General features: G+C 37.8%; 1 protein-coding gene across 1 annotated transcript in view; it reads left to right on the top strand.

The window, feature by feature from the left end:
• TANGO6 (transport and golgi organization 6 homolog) overlaps positions 1-20,252 on the top strand; it is a 153,815-nt gene that overhangs the window by 60,206 nt on the left and 73,357 nt on the right. Inside the window, exon 14 of the mRNA XM_031458187.2 lies at positions 1,950-2,007. Within this exon, the coding sequence (XP_031314047.1) occupies positions 1,950-2,007 (58 nt within the window). The remainder of the gene's footprint in view (positions 1-1,949; positions 2,008-20,252) is intronic.

Raw genomic sequence — 20,252 nt, 5'->3', positions numbered from 1 at the left:
GGCAAATGCTGCGGATTGTCAAGAAAAGGAAAGTTGAAATCTGGAAGAAGTAAGTCTCGACTTACCTTAACAAACTAGTGAAGTTTGAGTCAGTGAAAGAAAGGGGGATGGAAGAGCAGGAGCACATTTGAAGAGACAGGAAAGTGCCTTTCTGGTCAGTAAGGCCACTTTCAACACTGTGACCCAGCCCTGATAAGCTGCCTGTTTTCTCTGGGCCCCTTACAGAGAGGCATTGGGCAGAACTGGATCTCCTCCCCTCTTCTCCCCCGTCACACTGAGAAAGCCGTTCTTTACATTGAGGACTTATGTGGGACTTAGTTGGGGATCTTTTCTCCTTTGTGAAAATGGTCCTGACCTCACAGTGGTTTAGAGATTAAGAGCAAAGGGTTTAGAGACGACAGATCAAATCCCATATCAGTTTCTTGGGCTTAAACTTTCTGAACCTCAATGTTTACATCTATAAAGTGAGTATAATAGTAATTGGACCCATTTTATGCTGAAAGTTTTAAAATAAAATAACCCATGTAAAGCACTAATTATAGTGACAGGCACATAATGAGCATCCAATAAAGGTTCACTATTGTTGTTATTATTATTACTATTATCTTTGCCATATACTCTAGCTATTAGACTAAGAATTATAATTTTGATTGAAAACATTTATTTTTAGTCACTGAAGTATTAGAACCAATAGTATAATGATAACTTCTGTTTATTCAACCAGGCCATATGCGTTTTAGACATTATCTCTAATCCTTGCAACACCCACAAGATTTGTATTATCCCCATTTTATAGATGAGAAAATTGAGGCAACAAGATGTGCCAAGGATTTTCTGTCACTGAAATGTTGCTGAAAAGCTAAAATTATGTATCTCCTTTGAGTAATCATTAAAAATATCCCTTCATATATCTATTTAGATGGTGAATGCTATGAACATCTTTGGAATTTTCTTTAACTAACTAAACCTTCATCTGCTGTACATAATTTTTCATCAAGTCCTGTCAGTTCTTTTTCCAAAAAGTAGTTTCAGATCTATTCCTATGGCACTACCTGGATTAAGCTTGTCTTACTCCATGTATGATCTCCACCCCTTCCAACCTAGCCATCTTCCCAACTTAAGTAATGTTGGGCTCTCCCTAACATACCACAGATGTGGAGACCAGCAGTATCAAGCTGATACCGGGAATTGCTGTGCCAGCAAAGGACACACCTCTATACATGGAACAGACACCCTTGTCTTCTAGACACCAAGCAGTAGCAACATGGGCACATGGCCATTGTCTTTCCCTGACCCTCATGGTAGGGCCTAAGCCTAACATGTCACTGTCATATCTTCTAAATAAGCAATTGACATGCCCTGGTGGGTTCCTCAATTATGAAAAGTGTTGAGAGTAATTTGTTATTAATCTCAACTGAAGTGCTGAAATTTGCAAAAGATTTTAAAAAATAAATTAGAACAGATTCAAGGTTATCCCAGTAATAACATCTGTGTCTCTCACTTGCATTTCCATACACTTTCTGAGTGCAAGAGAGAAGGATCAAATTGTGGCAGATGTGCCATTAATTGGACATAATCCGAAACCTGGCCTCTTGTGTGTCAGAACTTGTAGTCTGTCATGTCATATCTAAGAATGGGCTGTCTACCATGGACTGTAGTAGGAAATATGTTGAGGATTGTTCTTCCACATTTTGGTTACCATGCCTACCCTTGGTATATAATTGACAACTTCAAGAAGTATCCCACTAGTTGCTACCCATTTTTAACTATTACAAAATGGGACTTCAAACATATATACTGTTTCCCCACCAAGAGTCTAAAGTGAGACCAATGTCTAGATGCCACAAAGAAGAAGAAAAGCATTTATTCTCTTGAGGCTACTCTAAGGGTCTCTTAAGTCTTGCTTGCTCTTTGTGAATCTTTATCACTGCTGTATTTTGTGGTTTCAGGTATTCTTGGAGAACTTGGAGCATGAGGACACCTTTGTTTATCTGTCTGCTATTCAGGGTAAGTTAGTCCTGGTTAAAGGACTTTGAGTCTGTGGACCAAAGATTATATGATGTACATTTGCACAAAGTTTCGTCTGATTCAAGGAGGTAAAGAGTGGCTTACATGTGAGCTCCCATTCCATCAGCCTTTCAGATACTTGACTACTGTCATGGTGCACCTTACTCTTGCTTTAAGCTAAAAGAATCTCAGAATATATAATATTTCTTTATCAAAACATTTTTTTGCAATAATTTTATTTCTTTTTATTTCTCTTTTGTGATTCTTTGTTGTTCTTCCTATCTCCATTAGTTTGTGGATTTCAAATCTAGAGAGAGGCCTCATGAAAGAGTGTAGAAGATTAGGCACGCTTCCCAAAAGGGTGAGAAGCAGACATGGTGAGAAGGCAGAATTAACTCAGTTGCTCTTGGCTCCATCAGTGTCATATAGGCCTTGGGAGCGGGGGTCTGGAGATGGATCACCAGGATGCTCCACCCCTTCCCCCGCTTCTCTTTGGCAAATTACTTGATCCCTCTGGGCTTCAATTTCTTATCTGTAAAAAAGGAGGCTAAATAGGAATGCAAGATAGTATAGCTACTTTAGAAAACTGGTGGTTTTTCAAAAAGGGAAACGGAGAGTTGTCACTTGACCCAGCAGTTCTGCTTCTAGGTACACACCCAAGAGAAATGAAAACCTGTGTCCAAAGAAAAGCTTGTATATGAATGTTCACAGTAGCCAAAAGGTGGAAACAACCCAAATGTCCACCATCTGATGAATGGATAGACAAAATGGCATATTATTCAGCCAGAAAAAAATAAAGAAGTACTGGAACATGTTACAGCATGGATGAACCTTGAAAACATTATAGGTGAAAAAAGTCAGTCACAAAAAAACACGTTACATGGTTCCTTTATACAAAATGTCCAGAATAGGTAAATTTATAAGAGACAGAAAGTAGATTAGTAGTTGTCTAGGGCTGGGGGCAAGAGGAAAGGGTTGGGAGGTGATAGCTAAAGGATACATGGTTTCCTTGTGGGGTGATGAAAACATTCTAAAATTGATTGTGGTGGTGGTTGCACAGCTCTGTCAGTATGCTAGGAACTATTGAATTGTATACTTGAAGTTGGTGAACTTTATAGTATGCAAATTATATCTCAATAACGGTGTTGCCAAAAAATGATAAAATAAAATTTAATAAGGGGGAGAGGGATAAAACTGTCAGAGCTTAAGGAGATAAGATGATTGAATATAAAATGGTAGTGGGATCCTGGAACAGAAAAAGGACATTAGGGAAAAACTAAGAGAACCTGAGTAAATTATGGACTTTAGTTGATAATGAAGTGTCAGTTCATTAATTGTGACAAGGTACCATGCTAACGTAAAAGTTAATATAGGGGCAACTGGGTATGCAGTAGATGGAAACTCTCTGTGCATCTCCTCAATAAATCTGTAAATCTAAAACTATTCTATCATTAAAAGTTTATTTCTAAAGGGAGACTAATATTAAGATTAAATGAGGTTTTTTTTTGAAATTTCAAAATTATAGAATAGATAAGATTATACTGTATAGCACAGGGAAATATACACAAGATCTTATGGTAGCTCACAGAGAAAAAAATGTGACAATGAATATATATATGTTCATATATACCTGAAAAATTATGCTCTACACTGGAATTTGACACAACATTGTAAAATGATTATAAATCAATAAAAAATGTTAAAAAAAAAAAGATTAAATGAGTTAATACCTTGAAAGTGCTTAGTGCAATTAAGTGTTCAGTATATATTAGCTGTTATGATTTTAATGTTACCATCATCATCATTGTCATCCTATCACTACTACTTCTCTTGTTGGATTGCTAGGTAATAGTGTGGTGATATGTGTAACTTCTCAGAGTTAAAGCTTGAGTGGGTAGATTCTATCAGGTAGTCACTGCTACCTAACAGATTGCCCTGACACTCAGTAGCTTAAAGCAGCAATCATTTATCATCACTGGCACATCTGTGGACCAGTGGGGTTCAGCCGACCTAGGCTGGGCTTGGCTGGGCAGCCCTGCTGCTCCCTGCAGGCCTGTGGGCCGGCTGCTGTAGCTCTGCTGCATCTCTTCCTCTCATTCCTGGTCCAGTGGCCTCTCAGGGCATATTCTCAAGCTGATGGCAGAAGAGTAAGAGAGCAAGAATAAACTCGATAGGCCTCTTCAGGACCTAGCTTGGGTCTGGCAACGTATTATTTCTGCCTCATCCTGCTGGCTAAAACAAGTCCCAACCCAAAAGTCATGGCATAGAGAAATATACACTGTCCCTTTAGTGCGACAGACTGCCAAGTCACAGAGCAAAGGACATGGATGCAGGGAGGGGTGAAGAATTGAAGCAGTCCTTCAGGCAGGGCTCTCTGTGAGCACAAAGGCACATGCCGCTCCTCATTGGCTGCTTGTTTCTCTCTACAGACCTGGTAGTTGAAACTTAAGAGTTCAGAGGAGAAAATACAGTGATGAAAGCCTGAGCCTTGGAATTCATTCTTTATTCAACAAACATTTATTGTGCACCTACTGTATGCAAAACACTTTAACAGTGAGTGTCATGACTCAGTAAAACAGAAAGAAATTCTTCAAAGGAGACAAAAATAACATCTTACAGAGGTAAAAGAACAACTCAGTGAGAGCAGAGGAGTAGAGGGTGTCAAGAGAGAAAGTAATACTGGCCTCTGAGAGGTCAAAGAGGCCAGGAATTGAGGTAAGCCTGTAGACTTGATAGGGCTCAGGAAGCCATGGGACAGTGAATGGCGCTTACGGAAATCAAATCAATCAATGAGGCAAGAATCTAATGCTGATAATAAGTCTCAGAAAAGAAGTCTAATGCACTTTTTCCAGGAGACTGTAATACTGTCAGGGAGATGTTTCTCATTGATTTTTTTTTTTTTTTGACAAGATTTTCTGGAAGAGGTGGTGTGTCATTCTCATAGGGCAACATTACTGTTTGGAATAAGCCTCCTAGCTGATTAACCCACTGAGCTCATTAGCCTCTAGGGTCTGCTATAAAAATCACAACTGTTGGATCTGTGTTTGTTTTCAGTAGTTTTAATTGGTGTGCTAATCAGTTTGTAGCTAATTTGGAGATGAAGAACATGGGAGGTAGAGATGTAGTTTCTGTTCTCAGCTCCCATGATGGACAAGTTTGAATTAATTGATGTTTTTGGTGTTTGTAACATGCACTTAAACATGCCAAGGCCTTAGGTGAATTTCCCATTAAGAAAGGAAAGAGTTGAATTTTCCCACTGGCGTTACCAGTGTCATTTGTCCAGGCCTAAAACTCCAGAGCCAAGCCATTCTGGACTCCCAGTTAGACAGGACCAGTCCACTTGTCAGTGTCCCGTAGTACAAGGCGGCTTGGCTTCAGTTTGAGTAGTTAGTTTTGGGGAGTGTATGTGTGAGTGTGTACATGTGTGCATGTGTTTAAAGTCCTCCTTTTCTAGACTGTCTAAATGGCTCCATGTAAAAATTACAGTGTCTCCTTTGCTTACCTTACTGATATTTTGGATCTCTTCTGTAATTTCTCACCAAGTTCATTTAGAGTCTAGGCACACAGCAAAGGGGAATTAAATAAGCTCACTCATTCAACAGATATTTATTGATGCCTGATGCAAGAATTTCTGATATACATATTATCAGTACATCATAATAATCTGAGAACTAAGTTCCCATGAGTTAAATTTTAATCTTATGAAAGACTGCGTCTCTTTTTAGTCCTACCGAGAAAGTGATGGTTGATTTAGTTCTCACAGCAGCTGCTCCCAGATACTCAGTAGCAGCTTCTTCAGGCAGAGAATTGCATACAAGTTGCTGAGTTCCAGTTACAATCCAGAGTTTATAAATAGAAGACTTTATCTTAGACTGTGTCCTGTAAGTGTCTCTCCTTTTTAGACTCCTTGTATGTTTTCTCATTGTTTTCTCATTATTATTACACAAGTTAAAACATTCTTATTGTTTTTAAAACATTTAAATGACCAGAACATTTATAAGATAAAAAGTGAAAGTCTTTCTCTTTTCCAAAATAGGAGTTAAAGTATATCCTTAAGAATCCCATAATGTATATTTGATGTTTTGAGCATTTTTCACATTTCAGTCTTGAAATAGATGTTCAATGATGAATGTGATAAGTACGTGATATTCTTCAAGTAAGATATTATAGCCAAGTTATTTATCATACTGTGGATCTGTTCATGTGCCCTCTCAGTCACTTCATTTACTTAAAGAACATTTTGAAAGCAACACCAGCCACAGATGTGTTTTGGGGATCCAAACGATCCCCATCAGTGTCAAAAGGACCTTTGGATGAAACTACTAGGCTCACTGTAAAAAAAGAAAGAAATGCTAGGCTCTGAGCCAAGCATTGGAGGCAGAAGTCTGCCAGTGTGTGTAGTGAGGAGAATCTAGACATCTTAACATGCCTGAACAAATTGCACTCACTCTTCTACCCTCTTCCTTTCACAAAAGAGTTTTCATTTCTGGCATAAGAGCCAAGGGGAGGGAAGGCAAAAGGTTTGGAAGGGAGTAAGGTAGATACAAGGCGAAACTGTTTTTACAGTTTCAAACTGAGGAGGATTACAAGTCTTAACTTGTCAGAGACTGAACTCCCTATCTCACTCTCAGATTTCCACTTCAAATAAAGTTGGGCAACCATTAACTGAGAATAATTCTATCCCTTGAAGACCATCTAATTGGATCGGGCACTGAAATTTGGAATGTAGTCCTGTGAAGTTTACCATCTCCATTTACGTCCTTAAAATGAGAAGATTTCTTTTGTGTCCAGACCTGGTTTCTGTACCACCTGATTAACAAATGAGCATTTAGCAAATGTCTCGTATATGCTGTCTCAGTGAATTCTTAAATTATTTCTGGGAAATAGACATTATCCCCATTTTTTAAACTTATTTGTGATATAATTTATACACCTAAAATTCACCCATTTAGGATGTGCAGTTCAGTGGTTTCTGGTGTATTTAGAGATTCGTGCAACCATCACCACTACCTAATTTTAGAACTATTTCATCACCTCAAAAAAGAAACTCCTTATCCATTATCAGTCAGTTCCCATTCCTTACTCCCCCTTTCCCCTGGGAACTACTAATCTACTTTTTGTCTCTATTGGACTTGCCTCTTCTGGACTTTTCATAAAATAGAATCTTACAATGTCTGGTCTTTTGTGTCTGGCACTTTTCACTTGGCATAATGTTTGGAAGGTTCATCCATGTTACAGTGTATATTAGATGGATCTCATTCCTTCTTATAGTTGAATAATATTCCGTTGTATTGATTAACCACATTTTGTCTATCTGTTCTTCAGCTGATGGACATTTGAATTGTTTTCACTTTCAAGCTATTGTGAGTAACACTGTAATGAATATTTATGTACAAATTTTTGTGTGGACATACATTTTCATTGCTCCTGGGTATACATCTAGGAGTGGAGTGGGTGGGTCATATAGAAATTCTATGTTTAACCTTTTGAGGAACTGCCAAACTATTTCCCAAAGTGGCTGCACCATTTTACTTTCCCACGAGCAATGTATAAGGGTTCTAATTTCTCTACATCATCAGTAATACTTGCTATTGTTTGTCTGTCTGTTACAGCCATCTTAGTGGGTATGAAGTGGTAAATCTTACTGTGATTGTGATTTGCATTTCTCTAATAACTGTTGATGCTGAGCATCTTTTCACGAGCTTATTGTGCATTTCTATATCTTCTTTGGAAAAAATGTCTATTCAGATTCTTTGCCCATTTTAAAATTGGATTACTTGTCTTTGTTATTGAATTGTAAGAATTCTTCATATATTCTGGAAACATATTCTTTATTAAGTATATAAATTGCAGATGTGTCCTGCCATTCTGTGGATTGTCCTTTCTCTTACTAATGGTGCCATCTGAAGCACTAAACTTCTTTCTTTTGATGAAATCCAACTTACCAGTTTCCTCTTTTATTACTTGCATTTCTGGTGTAATTTCTAAGAAATCATTTCCTAACCCAAGATAAGGGGGATTTACTTCTGTGTTTTCTTCCAAGAGTTTTACTGTTTTAGCTCTTAACATTTAAGTCTGTGATCCATTTTGAGTTAATTTTTGGGCATAATGAGAGATTTATCCTCTTTTTATAGCTAAGGATTCTGAGACTTACATAGGTTAAGTCCCTTTTCCAAGGTTACATAGCAAGTAATTTGAACCTTGTTATTGTCCTTCAAATCTTGTCTCTCACCTCCGTGTAATGCACTAGGTTATATCTCTAGAACTTTTCAGTAATGGTAGAATTTGCTCCTATTGTTGTGCTTTTTAGGATAGAAAACAAATATTATGATTATGAGTAATATTTATTAAAATTGAATAATCCTTAGTCATCTAGAAAACTTTTATTTTTGCCAATAATCCTGAAATATAATAAAAGCAGATATTATAATTTTTTTTAATAAATGAAGAATTGACTTGCCTACAGTCACAAAACTTAGGAGAATGGTGGAACTAGGATTAGACTCATATCTCAGGGATTCCCAGTTTACTGCACCTTACCTTCCTGCAGCCTGGGTGAAATAATGACTGCTCCCCTTCCCCCAAGTCAGAGATTGCATTTTAAAGCCCAGAACCCTTGGGGGGAGGGTATAGCTCAGTGGTAGAGTGCATGCCTAGCAGGCAGGAGGTCCTAGGTTCAATCCTCAGTACCTCCATTAAAAATAAACAAATAAACCTAATTACCTACCCCCCCCCCCCCAAATAAATTAAATAAAGCCCAGAACACTTGAGTTTTACATTAGCTTCATATTTGGAATATCTGTCCATTAGTTTCCTATATAAATTAAAGATTGATTCATTCAGATTTACATCAGAATATTTAGCAGTTTAGTACTTTTACCTGTAAGTAACAGATAACTGGCTATTTCAGATTTAGTTATTTTCACTTTCTTAAGATTTCCCATAACTGCCATATAAGAGAAATGGAACTAAGTATTAATAGAAGTTACCACTTATTATCATGTTCTGGTCACAGTAACTCTACAAGTTAGGAATTTTTATCCCTATTTCACAGATGAGAGAACTGAAACTCAAAGAGGTTAAGTCTGGCTCAAAGTGACACAGACACTAAGTGTCAACACCATGATTTGAATCTTAAGTCTCTCCAGCTCTGAAGACTATGCTCTTGCCACTGGGAAATATAATTAATCCTAAAATAGTTGTTCCTCTTTCCAAGGCACAAGGGCTGAGTTTCCAGATGGTATCAGGTATAGGAGAACCAGGCCTGCCTATGGGAAATGGTTTCACTACAAATGAACCCTTTCTGTAGCTTAATAATATGCTGATCTCATGTTTGCTTGATTTGTGTGTGTGTGTGGTTTTGCTTATTTGGCAATGAGTACAGTATTATTTTTTAAGCAATCTCTGGGAGTATCTTTTATTTTTTTTAATTGATGTATGGTTGATTTACAATGTTCTGTTAGTTTATGGTGGACAGCATTCTGAGTGTATCTTTGAAACTCATCTTCCATTAGGGGAATATGTATGTTACCTCATACTGCCTGCCTTTCTTCCTGCTGATGTTCATTATTGTTTCAGCACTGGAGCTATCAGAATCATTTTGGAAGCATCAGGAAAGAGCCTTCAGAAATCAATCCTGGGGCAAAAAAAGAAAAAAAAAATCAATCCTGGGATTTATATAGTTTACTGAGATTGTGGATTAGATAAATTTGTAGCTTTTGGTATAGAACTTTAGATATTTGTTGCACTTCTGATGCCAATAAATTATATTTTTAAATTACTTCTTTTAAAATAATACAAATTATGAGGCTGTGTAGAAATGGAACCCCCATACGCTGCAGGTAGAAACATAAAATGGTGCCACTCCTCTGCAGAACAGTCTGGCAGTTCTCAAAAGTTTGAACATAGTTATCATAGGACCTGCCAGTTCCAGTCCTAGATATATACCCAAGAGAAATGAAAACATGTCCATACAAAAGCTTATGTATGAATGTTCAGAGCAGCATTATTCATAATAGCCCAAAAGCAGAAACACCTAAATATCCATCACTTGATGAGTGAATAAATGAAATGTGGTGTATCTATACAGTGGAATATAACTTGACAGTAAAAAAGGATGAAGTACTGATTCATGCTACAAGGTGGATAAACCTTCAAAACAAAGGAACTGAAAGGAACCATACATGAAAGGCCACATACTGTATGATTCCATGTGTATGAAATGTTCAGCATCGGCAAATCCATAGAGGAAGAAAGCAGATTCTTGGTTGCCAGAGAGTGGGAGGAGAGGGGGATGGGGAGTTACTATAAAGGATATGAGGTTTCTTTTAAAAGATGATGAAATTTTTTAGAATTATAGTGTGGTGATCATTGCACAACCTTGTAAATATACTAAAGAACGCTGAATTGTATACTTTCAAAAATAAAAAAATAAACTTAGACAATCCAGAATAGTCATTTTTTTTTTCATGGAGCTCTTAAGACTAAATAGGGATGGGCAGGATTTAGACATGTGGGGATGGAGTGAGAGGATCAAGGCTGAAAGAAAAGCAAAGGTGGGAAGACAGTCAAGAGCAGGGCAGTGTAAAGGAAGGTGGGTCAGGCAGTTAGATTGTTAGTGGAGCAGAGTGGGCATGAAGGGGAGGAGTGGGGCTGGGCTGGAATGCAGAAGCTGCTGGAATGCCAAAACAAAGCATCTGAGCCTCTCTGTGTGGGCTCTAGGGGGGCCTTAAAGGCTTGTTGTTGCCAGTCCACAGTAATGTCTTGGTGAAGGGCTGCCTGGATTTGAAAGCATTATGCTTGTTGGTGGTTATTACTTTTATTTCTTTTGTTCATATGTTCACTCATGATTTATTGAGCACCAGCCACATATCAGACGTAACTTACACTATTTCATTTACTCTTCACCACAACCCTATGAGAGTCAGTATCTTTACCTCCCCCTTATTAAAACAAAGAAACCAATGCTCTAAGGTTGTTACCAGTAAAAGGCCAACCAGTGAGCGATGGAGTCTGGCATCAGCTCCAGAGCCAAGGCCTTATACCTCTCTGTCCTTCCCTCTTCTCTCTGTTCCATTTTCCCACCTTTCTGAAATCACTATGGCCTCCGCTTTTGCAGACAGTAAAATTAAACCATAGAACCAGTGGATCTTGACATTTTCATCTAAGGAATTAAATACCAGGGCTCATTTCAAATCCTATGCCTCCTATTCATGTAAGCTAGCTGTCACAAAGGTAGGATTCACTACCAATAAGGCACTTTGTGAGATACCTTGGGGTAAAGAGTCAGTTGCTTAAATGTCTACTTTACAAGCTATTAAGGTGTAAGTAACTTCCACAGAACAGCTATTTAAATTTTGCCCTGAAGCCACCCTTTCTTTAGTAAAGTTGAAATTTGAAGACAAGAAGGATAAAATAGCAAGAGAGCTCACAACTAAAATAGCAAGTTTCTCTTTAGACTTATCCTTAAGTATAGCATTCCGTTACTCTCCAAGGAATCAATCTGTTTTACTGGAACTACTTTGAGGTAACAGCTGGGGCAGGGGGACCCTGCTCTTGCTTTTCCCTTCCAAAGTTAAGAGTAAGCAGCCTACCTTACCCCTCATTTCAAATACAAATTAAAATTCCTAATCTCACCAGAGGTGATTAAGGGGATCTTGAAGCTGTTCACACACCTAATAAGCCCAATTATATTTTTTATTAACCCTGACATAGTTCCTTTAATTGCTGAATCATGTTTTTAACATTTTTAACTGATTGAAGCATCAGTTTTCCCCCTCTGTGGTCACGTTGAGATCTTGGGCAGTGGTGGAAACGTGCACTTAAATGGTGTCTGTACAGTTTGGGCAACTCACCTTTTTAGATGTTTACGTTAGACTTTCATACTTGGTTTTGTTTCCTGACCTTGTGGTATCTCTGCTGTCCCTGAGGAGGCTGGAAGGTTGCAGATGAACTGAGCCTCAGGGAATGGCACAGACACTAAGCTACCTACCAAAGACCTAATTAGGTCATCTCTCGCGTCCACCTGCCAGGGCATGATTGCTGAAGTTTTCTTTCTTCGGAGAAGGCTGATTCCGAAACACTTTTGTACTTTAAGTCTAACTTCTGTTTTCCATTATTGGTAACCTGACTTTAGACAGCAACAGAAAGAATTGTAAGATATCTTTGGCCGTTGATTTTTTTTTTCTTAATTGGTTTTAAATGTTCATTCATTCAACAGATATTTACTGAAAACCTACTATGTGCGAGGTCACTGTGCTTAGTACATTGCTGAGGAAAAACAGCTCATGCGCTGCCTCCATAGAATATACAGTCCAAAGCAGGGAGGAGAAGGAGGGGGACAAATACTAACCAAAAAAAAAAAATCAGACAAATGTGAAATGCAGCTTTGACAGGTGCCGTGAAGAAAAGGTACACAGTGATATGAGACCCTGGGTTAGGGATGTTTTACCTGACAGAGAGGGGCAGGCAGAAGTGACTCATAAACTGAGACCTGGTAGATGGTTAGGAATTAACCTAGTAAAGAAGGGAGGGAAGAGTGGTCCAGACTGAGAGAACAGCAGAGTAGCAGTGCTGTGTTGGGGGGAGGAGCCTGCAGGTAGGAAGGACCGCATGAATGCCTGTTCTCTTTCTACAGGACCCTGAGGATCAGTGAAGAAGGGGTGGGCTGGACAGGCTCTTTTTTACCTCTCTGTCATTGAGCTGCCTCTAAAAATACCATATGAAAACAAGATTCTGCTCTAAAAACAACAAAGGATTTGAAAAAAATCATTATCTTAGGCCATCTACCTGACCTATCAAGGAAGTTTAATAACCCATGTCACATGTGATATGTTATGTCACACACACTTTTTGTCACTTTCTCACCCCTATCAGAGATTGCTGACTTTCCTTAAGCCTATTTTCATGAAATGCAGTGAGTACATTTGGCTATCTCTACAAATCTCTGAACTCAGTTGTCCAACACGTAGCCCCTAACCATAAGGAAAAATAGTCTAAGTGCAGATGACAAAGGTAAAACTGTATGGATTTATTTTATGTCAGTGGTTTTCAAATAATTTTTTCTTTTGTAGCAACAGAATCCACTTCTCAAATGCGATCTCACAAGGAAGCATCAAAAATTCAAGTGATTTTTATTTTCTTCTTTGTGCCTTTTTTCTTATATTTTTCACACTTGCTAGTGTGAACATTTATTGCTTTCATAATCAAAAGATAATGGCTTTTAAATTATGTGACTGTTTAGGAAAATGGAATTGTTTCATGATGACAAGTTTCAGGGACTAGCACAGATGGAAACAGATGGTTCTCCCTGTTGTAGTACCCCGTTGACCTTTTCACAACCAGGGATTACTAAGGCGCAGGGTGACCATGGCTTTTTCCCCATGAAATTATATGATAACAGCAGAAACCTTACTGACAAACAGATGTTTTGCCCAAGTGGAGCTTTTCTTAATGAAATGGTTGCTTAGAAACCAGACCATAATAATAACTTTTCTATATTTAGTCTGTAAAGTGATTCAGTTTGCAAAATTACTAAGTCAGGGAATGCTAATTAGATAAAATTGAACATATCCATTATTTCTTATTTTGCAGTTGAACAACCAAATGGTTAAATTAGCAGAAGCATTTTGTCCAGATGTGTCTATCTGGATGCTATTCATAAGAAGGACATATAAGGAAAATGATAGCTCATAGAACCACGCTGCTCTGCTCTTAACTGTGGTTGTCTAGTGGCACCATGCGTTTGATCTTTCACCAGTTTGTGTTAGAAGCTGTTACATGTAACATTTATTAGGTTGCTGAGAGGATCGGTTAGGTCAGCAGGTCAAAAATTGTATGTGAAAATGTGAAAATAACTTCAATTCAGATTAAGCTCAGTGAGGCAGCAGTGTAAAGGAAATGCTCAGGAGTGAACATGCTTGGTTAGGATGACAGACGTGATAAATGGAAAGTCTTATATGCTAACTGTTACTAACCACAAAGAAACCTCAGTATGCGCCATATTTGTAGGTGTATTAAAACATTAAATCTTACATTCAAACTAGACAGAAATCTAGAAGAAAATACATTTCTGTCTTCGATTTCCAATAATGATGAGATAGCTTAGCTGAAAACAACTTTTATGCCGGGTAACATATTTAAAACACTTTAAATTACCAAGCCAACATCTTAAAGAGAAAGCCAGACTCTAAAGGTAAACTCAGCTTAAGAACCTGCATTTGCTGAAATTAAGTAAGACCATTTCATGGCCTTGAAGGTCAAACCTGCAGAAATGAAAGCCCAGACCCAACTTGAAGTGGGGAGTCCAATAGAAGACCTCCAAAATTAAGCTTAGACCCCAAAGGAATACACCTTCAGATGAATGATCTCACCCCCAGGGACTGGGAGGGGCATTGTCTTACCACTAGAGAGACTGAAATCACTGAATGGTCCATGCTTCTGCAGATTTGCATTATTGGGATTCAGGAAAGTTCAAGGTAGGAATTAGAGTTTAAAATGTTTGTATACTGGTAGTATCTGTAGATGTCTTACAAGAACAGAAGCATATCTTTTATGGAAGAAGACACCTTCACCCTAGACTATAAAAAAAATCCTCATATTAATTTTTAAATTTTTACTTTTATTCTTTAGTTTTTTATGATTAAAAAATTTATTATGGTAATATTTAACATAAAATTTGCTATCTAATCATTTTTAAATACACAATTTAGTGGCTTTAAATACATCCACAACACTGTGTCAGTGCTATTTTCAAAACTTTTTCATCATCCTACACAGAAGCTCTTACCCGTTAAGCAATAACTCCCTATTCCTCCTCCCATAATAATTATTTAGTTAATAATTATTGTACATTTAATTATACACGCTAACAAAAACATATAGTCACAAAATAACCAAGTCCAAGGAAACAAGATCCCAGGAGACTTCAGATGTGGGAATTATCACACACACATTACTGAGTAACCAGGCTTACTGTATTCAAAGAATAACAAGATAAGCTTGAAAATATCTTCAGGGATAGGAAACAACCAAAACTGATGTAGTAGATTTGAAAAATAAACCAAATAGAATGTCAAAAAATAAAAAGTAGAATAACTAAAATTAAAAATACAGTGGATGGTTTTTGCAGCAGACATAGCTAAGAGAGAATTAATGAACCAGAAGGTAGAAAGGAAGATATTATGCAGAATGTAGCACAGAGAGACTGTGGATGGAGAAGTTGAAAGGAAAGATTAATAGATTTCACCTCTTAAAAAGTTTAGAACTCATTCATGTCAAAAACAATTTAACCTTAATTAAAAAGCAAAGTATAATTAAAGAAAAAAGATCTGCACCAAGAAGGACAAACACAAATCTATAGAGACAGAAAATAGATTTGTGGTTGCCTAGAGCAGGAGAGTCTGGGCAGAAAAAGTAACTGTGAATGGGTAGGAGGTTCCTTTTTGGAGTGATGAAAATCTGGAATTAGATAGTAATGATGGTTGCACAACTATGTGAATATACTAAAAACTACTGAATCATATACATTAAAAGGGTAAATGTTATGGTACGAAAATTATATCTCAATAAACTTTTTTTTTAAAGGAAAAGCAGCAGAGGAGGGTATAGCTCAGTGGTAGAGCACATGCCTAGCATGCATGAGGTCCTGAGTTCAATCCCTAGTACCTCCATCAAAAATAAATAAATAAATAAACCTAATTACCTATCTCCCCCAATTTTTTTTTAAAAAGGACAAGCAGTTAATGCTTTTATTACATTAAAAGGCTCATAGTGATTAATAAGAAAAATATCCAGTAGATAAATGGATAAAAAACCATAAATAGATAATTCATGATAGAATACAAGTAATAAAATTTTGAGAAACCTTTCTAATAGGCAAAGATTAAAATAATAAGGAAATAAAAATTTTTGTACCATTTTGAAGAACATAGTTTTTTGTTTTGTTTTTAACGAGAATATCCAGTGCTGGCCAAGTGTAGTGAAACAGGCACATGTGAACACTCTTGGTAGAAAAATTAATTGGAACATTTTTGGAATGCAGCTTTGAAAATGTTTATACCCTTGGAGCCAATTATTTTCCTTTGGGGACTCTACCCTAAGAGTATAAATGAGAACTAGGTGCCTATAGCAGTCTGTCTAAAAAAAGCCTGTGAAATTTTTTTCCACACATGAATAATTGTGCCAATGGCTCTTGGTCCTGGGGCAGTTCATAATTGAAGACCCTGTGCTTTCTGCAGCGAAGCTCACTTGTCCCCTTCTCCAAGAAGCCCTACCCCCTTCCCATACCCTTCTTTCTCCCGGTGTTCTCATTACACCCAAACATGCTGTACTAACCACACTGTCTTGTAATCATTATCTAATTTGTCTCTCTCTCTAGACAAGCACTGTCCTATTACATTTGTAACACTTAGTACCTGGTACATCGTAGACACCCTGTTAACGTGTGAATGCATGAAAGAATGATTTCTGTTGCCTTTATTCTAAAGCTGTTTCCCAAACTTTATGATTTACGCCATAGCTGCCGATTACTTCTATATATTCTTAAAAATTGATTTGTATTTTTTAATTGATTCCTTTCCCCCTCTTTAAAAAAAATACATGCATTGAGATTGATTTTTTTTTTTCACTTCATTCTTTTTTGTTGTTCATTTGTTTGGGGGAGAGGTAATTAGGTTTGTTTATTTATTTATTAATTTATTTTTGATGGAGGCCCTGGGGATTGAACCCAGGAACTTATGCATGCTAGGCAAGCACTCTACCACTGAGCTATACCCTTCCCCTCTTCCTCCTCTTTTTAACGGAAGTAAAATTGAAAAGAATCCTTTATATTTCTCCATTCTAAGTAATAATATTACTATTAAAGTTTTCAGTGTTATCATCGGACCACCCCAAATGATTTAGCATGAAAGCCAAGCCATGTGGGGGATAAGCCCCTTTCGTACTCCCCCCAAAAAAGAAGACTGTTAAATAAAACAAAGTTGTCCACTGTAAAAACAGTGTGTATGTGTGTAGGTGTGTGTGTATTTATTTAAAGAATGATGTATGGATGAGAGGGCACTAAGATGCTTGTATTGATTTCATATGTCAGGTATTTTTTTTAAAAACAGCTTAATTGAGATATAATTCACATACCATATAGTTCGCTCTTGTTAAGTGTGTAATAATAGCTTTTCGTACATTCAGAGTTGCACATCTATCACCACAATCCATTTTAGAACATTTTCATTACCCTAAAAAGAAACCAACTCCTCAGTCCTCTCATACAGCTGTGGGTGATTTTTCTTTTCTTCTTTATGCTTTTCTCTAGTATTTGAATCTTTTACAGTGACCATGCATTACTTATTAATCATCAGGGAAAAAAGTCACGTTCCTTTGATTGTGGAAGCAATTTTTCAAAGCTTCTCTTTTCTCCTCTATTTATTGGTGCCCTGCTTAGCACGGAGATTTTAACCTGATGGCTGCATAGACCCCTGAAGGGTCCATGACCAGGTCTGGTCACTTGCCAAAATTGTAGGCAGGTGGTTTATGTGTATATCTGCATTTATCAGGGCAATTTATAGTAGCTGTGCCTGGTTTCCATATGAAACTACAGTTTAAGTCCTACACATCATGGTTACTGGTTTAACAACAGTCACTTTCTCTAAACCAACCCTAGCCTGGAGCACCTATCACAAAGACTTGCCTAATCATCTCAAGAGGACATCGGCTAGGCTTAACTAAGGAAAAGGGGGAGACTTTCAGGAGAGTTTCTATCTTGCCTGTATCACTGCTTGGTACCCAAAGCACAGAGCAGGTCTCTGAGCCTTAAGAGATTGGGGCATGTGAAAGATCAGCCCCATCTTTTTAGAGCTTCAGGCCAGGTGACAAGTCCTCTGGGAGACTTCAGCTCTCTCAAAACTAGTGTGAACCTGACTCATCAGTCAGCTTTGCTGATTCTGCAGCTTCTCTCTGCATAGGCGTGAGGTGAAATGACAGTAGAAAACTTAGAAAAAAATGAACCCAAAGTTCTGACTCCTTCTGCCAGGACCACCTAGCTTGGGGTCTTTCAGAGCATTTTATTGTCTTATCTAGATCCAGCTAAAACAGAACCACTTACTGTTTTCTGGGAAATCAGAAGCCCTTCTTTTCACATGATCAGTATGTGTTTCTTTTGATAGCATAAAGAGAATGTTAACATACAAAATTTTGCACTCTCTGAAAGCTGCGTTAAAAAGAACTAAATGAATAACATCCTGCTTCGTTATTTCTCACCCATGATCAGCTGAAATGCAAGTTCTCTGAATGTGTAGGGCAGTAATTACTCTCAAACCAGTGGTAATTGCTGTTTTCTTTTCCTGCCTTACTTATGGCTTCACTGGGAATTAGGACAGCTTTGTCCGTCTTTCTGCCAGTACAACAGAACCCTCGATCATCGTGTTCTTGAGGCTCAGTTTTCTCAGCTCTGTTCTATATCACACAGAAGTATTTGATAGAGGCAACCCTGACGAGGTGGACTCTAAGTTTTTTTGGTGCTGTTTCGGGTTTTATTTTATTTATTTGAGGAGGGTAGTAGAATAAGAGATTTAGGGAGCTTTCAGTAGCCCATAGAGATGTTTTGGAGTGGAGGTGTTTGAGAATCACTGGTAAAAAGCTAAAACTCCCTAAAATCCAAGTTTTTGATTTCCTTTTGTATGGCTCCTCTGTAATCACTAATGTCAGCAGCATCTCAAGTTAAAGTCATTTTGAATTTCATTAACCTTACTACCTCCCTTTTCCACATAAAGATAAGTAAAAATAAAAACACGAAGAAAAAGCAGTTCCCGTGAAGTCCAACTAGATCCAGGAGGACTCTGCCTATTCATATGGGATGCACCGTGCAGAGTGCCTCTCCTTCCTCTGACCTTGGAGTCCAACAGAAAGTAAATTTTGTGGAGTGAGGCTGATATCCTATCACTTGGAAATGTAAGATTTGCTGTCTTTGGGGTTAGGACTTGCAAAGCTAATACTATTCCAACAGTTTTTTTCTCCTAGGTACTGCCACCAGGTGGGCGGTGGGGTAACAAGGTGCAGGTTTGCAATTCTGCTCTGTCACATGGCAGCTCTGTGATCTTGGGCCATATTTTTCACCCTTCTGTTCCCCAGCTTCTCCCTCAGTAAAATTTGGAATAACAGAGGAACCTACTGCAAAGGATTGTTGGAAGTGTTAAACGGATGAGTATACATAGAGTGCTTAGGACCATGCCTGGCATATCGAAAACACTCATTAAATGTTAGGAAGTTTTACTGTCTTTGCTGTCAGGTTTTTATTTAGTATTATAATATTTTGTGCTCCAAATGGCTTCCGGTAACTATAGTTAACTGTCAGTAAATATAGATCATCTGCTTATTTTTACTTTTTCCCCTCCAAAATAGGAATTAGAGGACAATGTAAGCAAATATATTGGCTTCATTTTAGTGTTTTCATATATTTAGATCTTGATTTAAAGAGACAGATGCTAGGTACCACTGTTCTTACAAATCTTCAGCTTATTTGTCTAACCCTATTTTTTCCTCAGGCCTGAGTGACACTCACTCATGTTTAATCCTTACACATTTGTTTGGGCTTGTCCACACTTAAGACAACTTTGGAGCTTTAGAGAAACTTAACATCACGTTGGTGTGCTAGAGAAAATTATCATTTACTCTAATTACAAAGTCAGCCCAGCTATTCAGTTGAGTTCCCCCGTACTTCCTTGATTTAATAACCAACTTCCCCAGTTTGTGCAGCTTCCTGGATTCTTGGAGCTGAAATGATTGTTAGTTTCTATTCTAATGGGCGGTCTCTATTGTCACAACTGAAGTACCCTGCTAGAGGGTAGTAGTCTCCATCTCTTCAGGTCCTGCCTTTCTTATCTTTGTGTCCTTGAGCTGCAGTAAGAGACGACTACCCCAGGTTGGTGATTATCTTTGGGATGAGAAGGAAATTTTCCTTTGCCTTACCTCTTCTCTTAATCATCATTGTTCTTACAAACTAGAGCTTCCTCCATAGGTCAAGATACATTTTATCTTCCTTCTGGTTTTTAAAATGAACTTATTTCTGTTAATTTCTTTGAACATAGTATGTAAAGAGTCAAAAAGCTTGTCTCCTGCCCTGCTTACCCCCTCACCGTTCCAGTCCCCAGAGATAATCATCCCTCTGCCCCCTTTTAAGTGGTTTCTTCTAGTGCTTACCTCCCTGTTTATAAATAAATGCTCACACAGATCTCGATTTTTGAAATTCTGCACGC

This window comes from Camelus dromedarius, chromosome 9 (genome assembly GCF_036321535.1).
Source record: "Camelus dromedarius isolate mCamDro1 chromosome 9, mCamDro1.pat, whole genome shotgun sequence".
Taxonomy (NCBI): domain Eukaryota; kingdom Metazoa; phylum Chordata; class Mammalia; order Artiodactyla; family Camelidae; genus Camelus; species Camelus dromedarius.
Note: the sequence above shows the minus strand (reverse complement) of the source record. Positions and strands in the feature narration are given on the sequence as shown.